This window comes from Symphalangus syndactylus, chromosome 9, assembly GCF_028878055.3.
Source record: "Symphalangus syndactylus isolate Jambi chromosome 9, NHGRI_mSymSyn1-v2.1_pri, whole genome shotgun sequence".
Taxonomy (NCBI): Eukaryota; Metazoa; Chordata; class Mammalia; order Primates; family Hylobatidae; genus Symphalangus; species Symphalangus syndactylus.
The window spans coordinates 109,326,384-109,339,833 of NC_072431.2; the positions used below are offsets into that span (position 1 = coordinate 109,326,384).

Below are 13,450 nucleotides of genomic sequence, written 5' to 3' on the forward strand. Positions count from 1 at the left end.
GGTGCCTGGCGACGCGCGGCTCCCGGGTGCTGGAACCCAGGGAAACCTAGGGCGCGGGTCCGCGGGCCTCCAGGGCCGGTGGGTGTGGGTCCCAGCTTCGCCTGAGGCGGCGGTTCTCAACGCTGGCTTCCCAGTAGAACCTAGTGTGGAAACTAACCAAACAACCAACGGAGGGCTGACCTCACACTGGACCGACTCAGAACCACTGGGCTGGAGTAGGGTGGAGTGGGGTGAGGTGGGGGGGTTGGCCTCTCGTGCATAGCCAGGGTTCGGAAGCCCTGGTAAAACGTAGAACCCATGCGCCCCCCACCCGGATGTGTGGGGGACATGGAAGATGCCTGTGTGTGACTCCTGCCGTTTACAGCCAGAGAGGGATAGGGCAGGCAGTCCTGCAAATGTTATGGGAAACCCACTGTATTAGTCCGTTCTCACACTGCTATGAAGAAATACTATGAAGGAAAGAGGTTTGACTCACAGTTCCGCATTGCTGGGGAGGCCTCAGGAAGCTTATAATCATGGCAGAAGGCAAAGAAGTAGCCATCCTTTTCGCAGGGTGGCAGGACAGAGTGAGTGCAAGCAAGGGAAATGCCAGACGCTTATAAAATCATCAGATCTTGTGAGACTCACTCACTGTCACAAGAAGGGCACGGGGGAAACCAGCCCCATGATCCAATTACCTCCACCTGTTCCCGCCCTTGACACAGGGGGATTATGGGGATTACAATTCAAGATGAGATTTTGGGTGGGGATACAGCCAAACTGTTACAGGTAGTTTGGCATGAGCGGGGCAGGAGAGGGTTCTCCCCTGCTACGCACTAGGGATGTCGGGTGATGGTTCTGAGGCAGGAGAATAGGGACTGGAGGCAGGGAACCTAAGACTGGTTCACGCCAACTTCCTGGAACTAAATTGAAAGGAAAAGCCTAACTTTCCACACTTCAGTAACAAAACCCCCCACCTTTTCTGCCCAGCAGATGGGAAATTGTCTATCTGCAACCAATTAGACTGATTGCAGCCGAGTCTAACTTTGCATAGAAGTATTAACTTTGTAACTTCACCCTAGCCTCTGATTGGTTGCCTCTTGCAACCAATCAGAAGTTTGCACAGGTGTGCGACCTTTGTAACTTCATTTCAGCCTCTGCTTGGCTGCTTTCTGCAACCAATCAGACTGATTGCGGGCTACGACTTCATTTACATGAGGTGAGCATAAAGTGGCGGGTAACTTCTAGGGGGTATTTGGACCCAAAAGATTCTGTTTCCCGGCCCTTGAGCCGCTGCTCTGGCTGCTCCCACACTATGGAGTGTGCTTTCGTTTTCAATACATCCCTGCTTTCCTTCTTTTGTTGCTTCATTCTTTCTTTGCTTTGCTGGGCGTATTGTCCAATTCTTTGTTCAAAACGCCAAGAACCTGGACAACTTGCAGCCAGACCCTCTACCGGTGACAGTTCCATAATTATCTCATTGCTTCTTTAAAAAGGATAATTCGGCTGGGCCAGGGAGAGGCCATTTCCTGATGGTCGACACCTGTTAACATCAAAATGCTAATTGAATGCAGGCTTCAGGGAGAAGCAACTTTCTGGGCAAGCGTGTTAAGAGACAAAAATGGTGAAGTATGATCTCCTGGGGGCACCCTCCACCAGAAAAGGGGAAGGAAAGCACTGCGCATTCGGGAAGCCCACTCTAAGGGAACACTCATGGGAAAGAGGCGAGCCTGTAAAAGTCCTAGGATCATGGTTAGGCACTTGACCTTCTCTCCTTAACCTTCAAGTGCCTGCTTGGGTTTCTTCCAAGCGCACCTTCCTTTCTTTTCTGTTCTAAGGCCTTTTTAAATAAACTTCCATTCCTACTCTGGAACTTGCCTTGGTCTCTTTTTCTGCTTTATGCCCCACAGTCGAATTCTTTCTTCTTATGAAGCAAGGACTAAAGTTGCTACAAACCCATAAGGATAGGCTGCACGTAACTTGGGGTAACTCAGATCTCTTCCACCACTAACAAAACCATATCACCCATTGAGAAGACTCTGTTAGGCTAGACGCGGTGGTTCACGCCTGTAATCCCAGCACTTTGGGAGGCTGAGGCGGGCGGATCACCTAAGGTCAGGAGTTTGAGACCACTAGCATGGTAAAACCCCGTCTCTACTCAAAATACAAAAATTGGCCGGGTGTGGTGGTGCATGCCTGTAATCCCAGCTAGTCGGGAGGCTGAGGCAGGAGAACCACTTGAACCTGGGAGGCGGAGGTTGCAGTGAGCTGAGATTGCGCCATTACACTCCAGCCTGGGCAACAGAGCAAGACTCTGTCTCAGAAAAAAAAAAAAAAAATAGAAGACTCTGTTCTAGGTTCCATACTCACTGAAAGAGTTAGAGACTGGGGTCACAGTCAAGGAAGCAGATAAATGTCAGGATGTGTAGCTTGTCTTCAGGCTTCACAGAAGTGGTGTGAGCTGAATTTTGAAGAATGAGTGGGAGGTAAAGGGAGAATTGGCATGTGCAAAAGAACTGAGGGGCAAAATGACCAGTGTGATTGAGAAGTGTGGGAGCCAACGGAGACAGCTGAGGAGAGCTGGTCAGGGTTAGGTGATGAAACTCCTATGACTACTAAGGAGTTGGGAGAGATACTGAAGGGCTTTATTGCAGAGGCAGGAATGACAAGATCAGATATGAACGTTAGAAATAAAGTTCTGAGGGCTTAAATAAGGGTGACGTGGAGACGGCTAGCATTGCCAGTGGGGAACCAATGAGAAATCGCATGTTTGCACAGTGTAATCCCCCAGTTAAATTGTCTGGGTTGGGGACTTAAGCCAAACCAGGCCAATTAGAATTACCTCTCTAAGAATTTGGAATTGGGAGACAAAGAGCTGCATCTCTGCTCAGACTTAAATTGGACTTAAGGGTAATTTGGGAGCTATGCAGTAGCCATCTTCTACTTGCCCATTTGGCCTGAGCAGCATTGAAAACCAGTTTGCTGAGAAGGAAGATCAATCAGTTGCACACAGAGAAGTAAGGCTAGACACAAAGAGACTACTCCCTAGGTTCTTGGGACCTTCCAGCAGCTGGTTCCACTTCTTTCTGAGGCCCAGCTGGATTCCTTCCCCAGGATCACGACGCATCCTTCTATCCATTCATAGGAATCTCATTTTTGGCTTCAGCGAGTGTGGGTTACTTCCTGTTGTTTGTGTTAAAGAATAACTTTCAAAAGGTAAAATAATGAGCCTTATGCAAGTATTTTTATTTTTTATTTTTTGAGACAGGTTCTCTGTTACCCAGGCTGGAGTGCAGTGGTGCGATCATGGCTCACTGCAGCCTCGACTTCCGGGCTTCAGCGATCTTCCCACCTCAGCTTCCAGAGTAGCTGGGACTAAAGATATTTTTTGCATTTTTGGTAGAGACAGGGTTTTGCCATGTTGCCCAGGCTGGTCTTGAACTCCTGAGCTCAAGCAATCCACCCGCCTCCACCTCCTAAAGTGCTGGGATTACAGACGTGAGCCACTGAGCCTGGCAGAGTATACAAATATACAATGAACATATTTCAAATATTTTATTTAACTAATGAGGGAACCAGTAAGATATTAAAACCAGTTCAAATGAAGATTTGACTTAGAAATGTCTTTTCTGTAATGGACAAAATTTATTTGCATCACCCAGAACAGGAATCATTTGCATTGTTATGGGCAGAAAATATTTTGTATTATTTATTATCAGTATTCTGAAGTTAACTTCTAACTCCAACGAGTTAGAAAATAGCTTACTTGTAAAATAGGAACCTAGTCAAAGGAAATCGAAGGCTCTCACCACTAATATAATCAAATAATTCCCAAAGATCCTTAACAGCACCCAACATTCCATTAAAAAGACACTCATTTCAGAGTATTTCTTTAAGTTTTCCAGACACTTGCAAACCAAAGAATATACGAAAACACAGAGACATAAGAAAGCATGATGCTGGCCGGGTGCAGTGTCTCACATCTGTAATCCCAGCACTTTGGGAGGCCGAGGTGGGTGGATCACCTGAGGTCAGGAGTTCAAGATCAGCCTGGCCAATATGGTGAAACCCCGTCCCTACTAAAAATACAAAAATTAGTTGGGCATGCTGGCGGGTGCCTGTAATCCCCAGCTACTCAGGAGGTTGAGGCACGAGAATCGCTTGAACCCTGGAGGTGGAGGTCGCAGTGAGCTGAGATAGCACCATTGCACTCCAGCCTGGGCAACAAGCACGTAACTCCATCTCAAAAACAAACAAAGAGGCTGGGCACGGTGGCTCATGCCTGTAATCCCAGAACTTTGGGAAGCAGAGGTGGGTGGATCACCTGAGGTCAGGAGTTCGAAACCAGCCTGACCAACATGGTGAAACCCCATCTCTACTAAAAATACAAAATTAGCCAGGCATGGTGGCCCATGCCTGTAATCCCAGCTACTTGCCTCTCTGAGGCAGGAGAACTGCTTGAACCCGGGAGGTGGAGGTTGCAGTGAGCCGAGATCACGCCATTGCACTCCAGCCTGGGCAACAAGAGTGAAACTGTGTCTCAAAAAAAAAACAAACAAACAAAAAAAGCACGATGCCTTAGGGAAACTCAAGTAGTATGGGCATTAGTTAAGCATGGGCAAAGTGTAGAAGGGAGGCAGCAGCAAGATTAAGAAGGGCCTTGTATGTGTGTTTGAGAGTTTGGATTTTATTTTCTTAAGACGGAGTCTTGCTCTGTCACCCCAGGTGGAATGCAGTGGTGTGATCTCGGCTCACTGCAACCTCTGCCTCCCAGGTTCAAGTGATTCTCCTGCCTCAGCCTCCCGAGTAGCTGGGATTACAGGAGCCCGCCACCACGCCCAGTTAATTTTGTATTTTTAGTAGAGATGGGGTTTCACCATGTTGGCCAGGCTGGTCTTGGAATTCTGACCTCAGGTGATCTACCCGCCTTGGCCTCCCAAAGTGCTGGGATTACAGGCATGAGCCACCACGCACAGCTGAGTTTGGATTTTATTCTGAAGGCTGTTGGCACTATTATTTCATGCAGGGGAGTGATGTGAACAGATCTGAGCTTTAGAAATCTCACTTCAGTAGGAGCGTGGATATTGAATTACAGGAAGGTAAGGAGACCAGTTAGGAGATTGATAATTATGATGAGAACTGAGAGAGTCTGAATTAGGGCAGTGGCTGAAGGCTTAGATAGGAGGAGATAGATTCAAGGATGATTTACGGTATAGAAATCTGTAGAATTTAGTGATTAGTTGAATGTGTCATGGGGGTGGGTGGGGTAAGGTACAGCGAATAGTCTTGAATGACTCCCAGGATCCTCCAAATGATGTGTCTTTTCCAAAACGCTTTGCATGAATCTTAGAAGATTTGGTAGATGATTTGGAGCTGGAATCACAGGGATATGTTGGGGCTAGGACAGTGTTCCTTGTTCATTTCTTTGGGGCACCATGAACTGTGCCCATAGAAGCTGCCAAACTTAATAAATGCCTGTTCTGACTGCTCCACCAACCTGTCATTCCCATCTTTACCTCTCCTCAGGCCTCCCTATTCCCTGAGACACAACAATATTAAAATCAGGCCAATTAATAACCCTAAATGGCCTCTAAGTGTTCAAGTGAAAGGAAGAGTCACATGTCTGTCACTTGAAATAAAAAGCTAGAAACGATTAAGATTATTGAGGAAGGCATGTCGAAAGTCAAGACAGGCTGAAAGCTAGGCCTCTTACACCAGTTAGCCAAGTTGTGAATGCAAAGGAAAAGTTACTGAAGGAAATTAAAAGTGCTATTTCAGTGAACACACAAATAAGAAAGCAAAATAGCCTTATTGCAGATACAGAGAAAGTTTGAGTGGTCTGTATAGAAGCTGAAACCAGACACAGTATTCCCTTAAGCCCAAACCTAATCCAGGGCAAGGCCCTAATTCTCTTCAATTCTATGAAGGCTGGGGAGGAAGTTACAGAAGAAAAGTTGGATGCCAACAGAGGTGGGTTCATGAGGTTTACAGAAAGAAGTCATCTCTATAACATAAAAGTACAAGGTGAAGGAACAAGTGCTGATGCAAAATGTACTTAATGAATGTTCCTTTTTAGTAACAACCAGTACTTGTCACTTTAAGTTTCACTTTAGTAGTTAACATGATTTAATGAAATAATTTTTAAAAACTTCAACCTTTACAATTAATGCTTTTCCTTATCTTTCAGATGGGCTGCTGCATGTTGCCAGGTTCAGTGGGCTTTGTAGATGTCTGTTTTTCTACTTACCCCTCCTCCCTCCTTCAGCTTGCTAATTCTTTTTTCTCTGGGGCTTGAGCAGGACAGGAGAGGGAAGAGATGAAGAAAGTCTTTACTTGACTAATACAGTCATAAACTAATTTTAAGGCTTGGCAGATAAGTTAGGCATGGTGGCTCATGCCTGTAATCCCAGCACTTTGGGAGGCTGAAGCGGGTAGATCACTTGAGACCAGGAGTTTGACAACAGCCTGGCTAACATGGCAAAAACCCGTCTCTACTAAAGATACAAAAATTAGCCGGGTGTGGTGGTGCAAGCCTGTAATCCCAGCTACTCGGGAGGCTGAGGCAGAATTGTTGGAACCTGGGAGGCAGAGGTTGCAGTGAACCAAAATGGCGCTACTGCACTCCAGCCTGGGTGACAGAGTGAGACTCCATCTCAAAAAAAAAGAAGGCCTGGCAGGTATCTAAAGTTGACTCTTTTTCAAGAGGTCCTTTTATATGTTCTTCAGAAATTCTCTCCCCATTGGTGGAGATACCTCTCCTATAGCTAGTTACTTCAATGTGGGTGAATCCGGCTCCTGTAGTTGGTCACTTACAACTCCATTAAAAATCTCTAGGCATTAAAAAACTCAACTTTATTGAGATATAGTTTACATAAAATAAAATGTATAAATTATAAGTATACAGGTCAATCAATTTTGACAAATATACACCCATGTAACCACCTCCAAAATCGAGATAAAGAAAATTTACCTCATGCCCCTTCCTTCTTTCTTACTATAAATCCACAGGCATTTGACAGCATATCCCCTGCTTCTTTCTGCTGAAGTCTCCTCAAAATTTCAGATAATTTATCTAACAAGATCAAGAAACCCTAACGACACGGCCCATATCCGGTCTATGGGTAGCACTCATGCAGCCCTTGCCTATAAATGGGAACATAGGCCAATTTCACCACAGCCAGTTTTTGCTTTGCCACAGAACAGACTGTTGTTTTAGATTTTCCAGGTATGAGGTAGGTATCAGTCCTCTGTGTCTCCCAGACACATTAATCATATTAATCTCACCAAGTAATTTCCTTAAAGTCTTCTCAACTTAAACTGAACTGAGGGGAAGGACTTAAAGCCATTAACAATTCTCTCAAAGACCTCTCTCTACTGTCTGCATTTCTGGTCCTTTTCTCAAGGTGGGTCAGCAATTAAGAGTTGTAAACTTGTTTTTTATAAACCTTCCTTTTTTTTTTTTTTTGCAAGTCTTGCATGGCCATCTCACAGCACACTTTGGAATGTGGCATTTACTTTCTTGGATCCTTAGCAGAAACTGAGATTCAAATCTCCCAGTGTGCATATAAACCACCAGGAGAGGGTAGTGATTGTTTAGGGGCTTTGGGAGATATTACTGGTCCAAACTGTATTTTTACAGATACGTTAGATGGGAGAACACGAGTAACCATGTTTTATAAAAAGAGGCCCCTGAAGTATAACTGGAACTTAGATATAGAAGGATGAGATTCATTTAGAAAGGAAAGGGTAAGAAGCAAGTTTAAGAAAAATAAAAGGTAATAGATTCCATTCATTCACTTGTTCATTGAAAAACAATAATAACGGCCAGACATGGTGGTTCACACCTGTAATCCCAGCACTTTGGGAATCTGAGGCAGGTGGATCACCTGAGGTCAGGAATTTGAGACCAACCTGGCCAACCTGGTGAAACCCTGTCTCTACCAAAAATACAAAACTTAGCCAGGTGTGGTGGTGTAAGCCTGTAATCCCAGTTACTCAGGAGGCCGAGGCACAAGAATTGCTTGAACCCAGGAGGCAGAGGTTGCAGTGGGCCAAGATTGTACCACCGCACTCCAGCCTGGGCGACAGAGTGAGACTCCATCTCAAAAAACAAAAACAAAAACATTAATAATCTAGGTGCTAGCATTTTGCTGGTTGATGGGAATAAAAAAGTGACATAAAATTCTTGTCTTCAAGATTATTCATGGCCTAGCAGAGAAGACAGAGAATTAAGCCATAATCAAAATGAGCATGTGAGTGATAATATAGTCAAATATTGGGACATGAAAATAAGAGAAAGATACAAGGTGCTCTCATGAAGGAGGAGGCATCCAGCTCAGAATTGGAGGTTGTATTCTCAGGGAAGGCTCCTAAATGAAGTGACGCAAGCTGAGAATTAAGGGCAGACCGACGTTATCTAGACAAACGAAAGAGGGAGAAAAACCTCGACAAACAGAATAGGTGTAATGAATCACACTGAGGAATTAGGAGAAGCTCCTGGAAGAGACAATGCCTTATCTGAGCTGTTTTTAAAAAGTTGAGGTGAACTTCACATAAAATAAAATCAACCATTTAAAAATGTATAATTTAGTGGCAATTACTTCATTGACAGTATTGTTCAACCATCACTGTCTAGTTCCAACTAATCTGAGTTTTGAAGGGTGACGAAGGTTCACTAGATGAAAAGGGTTGTGGGGGAAAGCACTTTAATATATGAGAACAGTGTGTTTGATGACATGAAGGCCAGAAATATCATGACTGGAGTGCATGCAGATGGGGGAGTGGTGGAAGGCAAGGCTAGAGAGGGCCCAAGAGTAAAATGTCCAAATTTTAACTAGATCCAGAAAGCATGAGATTTCCTTAAAGGATGCTAAACTGAGGCTTGACATGATCAGATTTGCCTTTCAGAAAGATTACTCTTGAAATAATATTGCTGATGCTTTACAAAGGGGAGAACCAAGGAGGCTGAGGCAGGAAAATCTCTTGAACCCGGGAGGTGGAGGTTGCGGTGAGCCGAGATCGCCGCCACTGCACTCCAGACTGGGCAACAAGAGCGAAACTCCGTCTCAAAAAAAAAAAAAAAAAAAAAAAGAAAGAAAGAAAAGAAAACAAAAGGGAGAACCAGAACCAGGGAGATGAGTTGGGAGATTTTATGCCATAATCTAGATATGAGGTGATGAAATTTGAGCAAGGTCAATGGTAGTAATAATGGAGGGAATTGAAAACAACAAATAATAAGGAGGCAGAATTTATATGACTTGACTGACTTGACATCGAGCTAGAGGAAGAGGTATGGGATGATTCTCATCATTTGGGTTCGGGTAACTCAGACGGTAGTGGTGGCATCCTGGGGTAGAACTGGGAGGGAAAATGATTAGTGCAGGTTGAGTGTAAGTTTCCAGAGGTGCGACAAAGTGAAAGGTCTGGGAGCCACTTTAATATATGGATCTGGACCTTAGCAGGGAGATCTGGGCTAGAGACTGTGAATCTTCTTTGTTGGTAAATGAAGTCGAGAGTTTGGATGAAGTCACCCAGGAAAAGGGTACAGAGAAAGATAAGCAAAGAACCTAAGAAACAATACTTAAGGTACGCAGAGGATAGAGCCATATTGGTAAAAGATGTGGTCATACTGAGGCCACATTAGAGTTTAGCAAGAGGGGGCAGAAAAGTGGAGTGGAGCTGAAAAAGAAGGCAGGAAAAGGGGAAGTATTGGTCTAATTTGAAGGGGGAGGTTGGTGGGAGTCTGGACCAAAGATATTGCTCAGATTATATTATTGTCCCTGGGGTCCCAATAGACCATACAAATCTCTCTGCTCCAAAATAAGCAATTTATTGTTCCAATTCTAAACTCCTTAGAAACGATTTTCCAAGTACATATAATTTCTTCTCAATTTTATGGAATAAGGAAATATGCTCACCAATTATGGCTTACGACCCTCAAGAAAAGAATATTTAAAATCTCCTGTAGTATTCCCTTCTCAGTTCTGAGGCCTGAGCAGGTATCAGTTCTTGAGTCAGAGAAGTCACAGAGGGCAGAAGAAGGGAAAACCTTGAGTTGTCCTATCCAGGCAGGAACCGCCTTCATTTCTTTTTATTTATTTATGGTCCAGAAACCCTCTTTCAGCTTTATAAGACCAATTCCTCACAGCTGCCTCTTTCTTTTGCTATGCAATGCCAACAAAAGACTTACCCTGAATCTCCCAGATAAACCTGAGAAAGATGCCTCAATGGGAATATGTTTGTGTAGGGCCCTGGGAAGGTTTATGCTTGCTCTGAGTATAGGAGATAGGGCCCAAAGTAAAATTCTTAGGTCATATCTTCTTTTCCCTTCCCCATACTGTCCCTTGTCACCCCCTACCTCTACGTATGCTTATCTGGATTAAAACTTGCAAGAGATGGTGGGAGGCAGGCCTGAGGTTGCTTTTTTTTTTTCTTTTTCTTGAAATGCTGCAACTCTGGCAGATATCTGGGGGCTCTTTCCTTACCCCTCCTTGCCTTTCTGGGCATAGCCTTCTGGACAATTAGAAGGCTTAGTCCCTAGTGAGAATGAAGGAGCAGGTTTATGCTGGTTTCCCAGGGACTCTAATTCTTCCTAAATTGCATGAGTATAAGGGAGGAAGAGCACTGACTGCCTCTTTTGGAATTTCCCTAGGGCCTCTATCTTTTTGAAAAAAGGGTGTTTCTCTTGGACATCCTGGACTTCATTGTCTTGCCAGAAGCGATGAGGGCCCCAAAGCCATGTTTATGGGAGAATGCATAGGCAGAACGTCGAGCACTTGAGTGTTTCAGTTTGATCCGGACTGGGAACTGCCGTGGAAGTCTCCTGCACTCTTGAATTCTGTCAAAAACCTATAGCCAGAATAGGTGTGGTGTGGTGCTGAAAAAAATGTATATTCTGTTGATTTGGGGTGGAGAGTTCTGTAGATGTCTATTAGGTCCACTTTGTGTAGAGCTGAGTTCAATTCCTGGATATCCTTGTTAACTTTCTGTCTCGATGATCTGTCTAATGTTGACAGTGGGGTGTTAAAATCTCCCATTATTATTGTGTGGGAGTTTAAGTCCCTTTGTAGGTAACTCAGGACTTGCTTTATGAATCTGGGTGCTCCTGTGTTGGGTGCATATATATTTAGGATAGTTAGCTCTTCTTGTTGAATTGATCCCTTTACCATTATGTAATGGCCTTCTTTGTCTCTTTTGATCTTTGTTGGTTTAAAGTCTATTTTATCAGAGACTAGGATTGCAACCCCTGCCTTTTTTTGTTTTCCATTTGCTTGATAGATCTTCCTCCATCCCTTTATTTTGAGCACATAGTTGGAAGTAAAGCTCTCCTCAGCAAATGTAAAAGAACAGAAATTATAACAAACTGTCTCTCAGACCACAGTGCAATCAAACTACAACTCAGGATTAAAAAACTCACTCAAAACCGCTCAACTACATGGAAACTGAACAACCTGCTCCTGAATGACTATGGGGTACATAATGAAATGAAGGCAGAAATAAAGATGTTCTTTGAAACCAACGAGAACAAAGACACAACATACCAGAATCTCTGGGACACATTCAAAGCAGTGTGTAGAGGGAAATTTATAGCACTAAATGCCCACAAGAGAAAGCAGGAAAGATCCAAAATTGACACCCTAACATCACAATTAAAAGAACTAGAAAAGCAAGAGCAAACACATTCAAAAGCTAGCAGAAGGCTAGAAATAACTAAAATCAGAGCAGAACTGAAGGAAATAGAGACACAAAAAACCCTTCAAAAAACTAATGAATCCAGGAGCTGGTTTTTTGAGAAGATCAACAAAATTGATAGACCGCTAGCAAGACTAATAAAGAAGAAAAGAGAGAAGAATCAAATAGATGCAATAAAAAATGAAAAAGGGGAATATCACCACCGATCCCACAGAAATACAATCTACCATCAGAGAATACTACAAACACCTCTATGCAAATAAACTAGAAAATCTAGAAGAAATGGATAAATTCCTCGACAAATACACCCTCCCAAGACTAAATCAGGAAGAAGTTGAATCTCTGAATAGACCAATAACAGGTTCTGAAATTGTGGCAATAATCAATAGCTTACCAACCAAAAAGAGTCCAGGACCTGATGGATTCACAGCTGAATTCTACCAGAGGTACAAGGAGGAACTGGTACCATTCCTTCTGAAACTATTCCAATCGCTAGAAAAAGAGGGAATCCTCCCTAACACATTTTATGAAGCCAGCATCGTCCTGATACCAAAGCCTGGCAGAGACATAACCAAAAAAGAGAATTTCAGACCAATATCCTTGAGGAACATTGATGCAAAAATCCTCAATAAAATACTGGCAAATTGAATCCAGCAGCACATCGAAAAGCTTATACACCATGATCAAGTTGGCTTCATCCCTGGGATGCAAGGCTGGTTCAACATATGCAAACCAATAAATGTAATCCAGCATATAAACAGAACCAAAGACAAAAACCACATGATTATCTCAATAGATTCAGAAAAGGCCTTTGACAAAATTCAACAACGCTTCATGCTAAAAACTCTCAATAAATTAGGTATTGATGGGACATATCTCAAAATAATAAGAGCTATCTACGACAAACCCACAGCCAATATCACACTGAATGGGCAAAAACTGGAAGCATTCCCTCTGAAAACTGGCACAAGACAGTGATGCCCTCTCTCACCGCTCCTATTCAACATAGTGCTGGAAGTTCTGGCCAGAGCAATCAGGCAGGAGAAGGAAATAAAGGGTATTCAATTAGGAAAAGAGGAAGTCAAACTGTCCCTGTTTGCAGATGACATGATTGTATATCTAGAAAACCCCATTGTCTCAGCCCAAAATCTCCTTAAGCTGATTAGCAACTTCAGCAAAGTCTCAGGATACAAAATCAATGTACAAAAATCATAAGCATTCTTGTACACCAATCACAGACAAACAGAGAGCCAAATCATGAGTGAACTCCCATTCACAATTGCTTCAAAGAGAATAAAATACCTAGGAATCCAACTTACAAGGGATGTGAAGGACCTCTTCAAGGAGAACTACAAACCACTGCTCAATGAAATAAAAGAGGATACAAACAAATGGAAAAACATTCCATGCTCATGGGTTGGAAGAATCAATATCGTGAAAATGGCCATACTGCCCAAAGTAATTTATAGATTCAATGCCATCCCCATCAAGCTACCAATGACTTTCTTCACAGAATTGGAAAAAACTACTTTAAAGTTCATATGGAACCAAAAAAGAGCCTGCATCGCCAAGTCAATCCTAAGCCAAAAGAACAAAGCTGGAGGCATCACGCTACCTGACTTCAAACTATACTACAAGGCTACAGTAACCAAAACAGCATGGTACTGGTACCACAACAGAGACATAGATCAATGGAACAGAACAGAGCCCTCAGAAATGATGCCGCATATCTACAACTATCTGATCTTTGACAAACCTGACAAAAACAAGAAATGGGGAA

At 43.4% G+C, this 13,450-nt stretch overlaps 1 protein-coding gene across 1 annotated transcript in view; it reads right to left on the bottom strand.

The window, feature by feature from the left end:
• Window positions 1-10,615: 10,615 nt before the first annotated feature.
• The window catches only part of LOC129490758 (phospholipid-transporting ATPase FetA-like), a 114,698-nt gene continuing 111,863 nt past the window's right edge, over window positions 10,616-13,450 (bottom strand). The window contains 1 exon segment of the mRNA XM_055294545.2: window positions 10,616-10,827. Within this exon segment, the coding sequence (XP_055150520.1) occupies window positions 10,636-10,827 (192 nt within the window). The 3' untranslated portion in view covers window positions 10,616-10,635.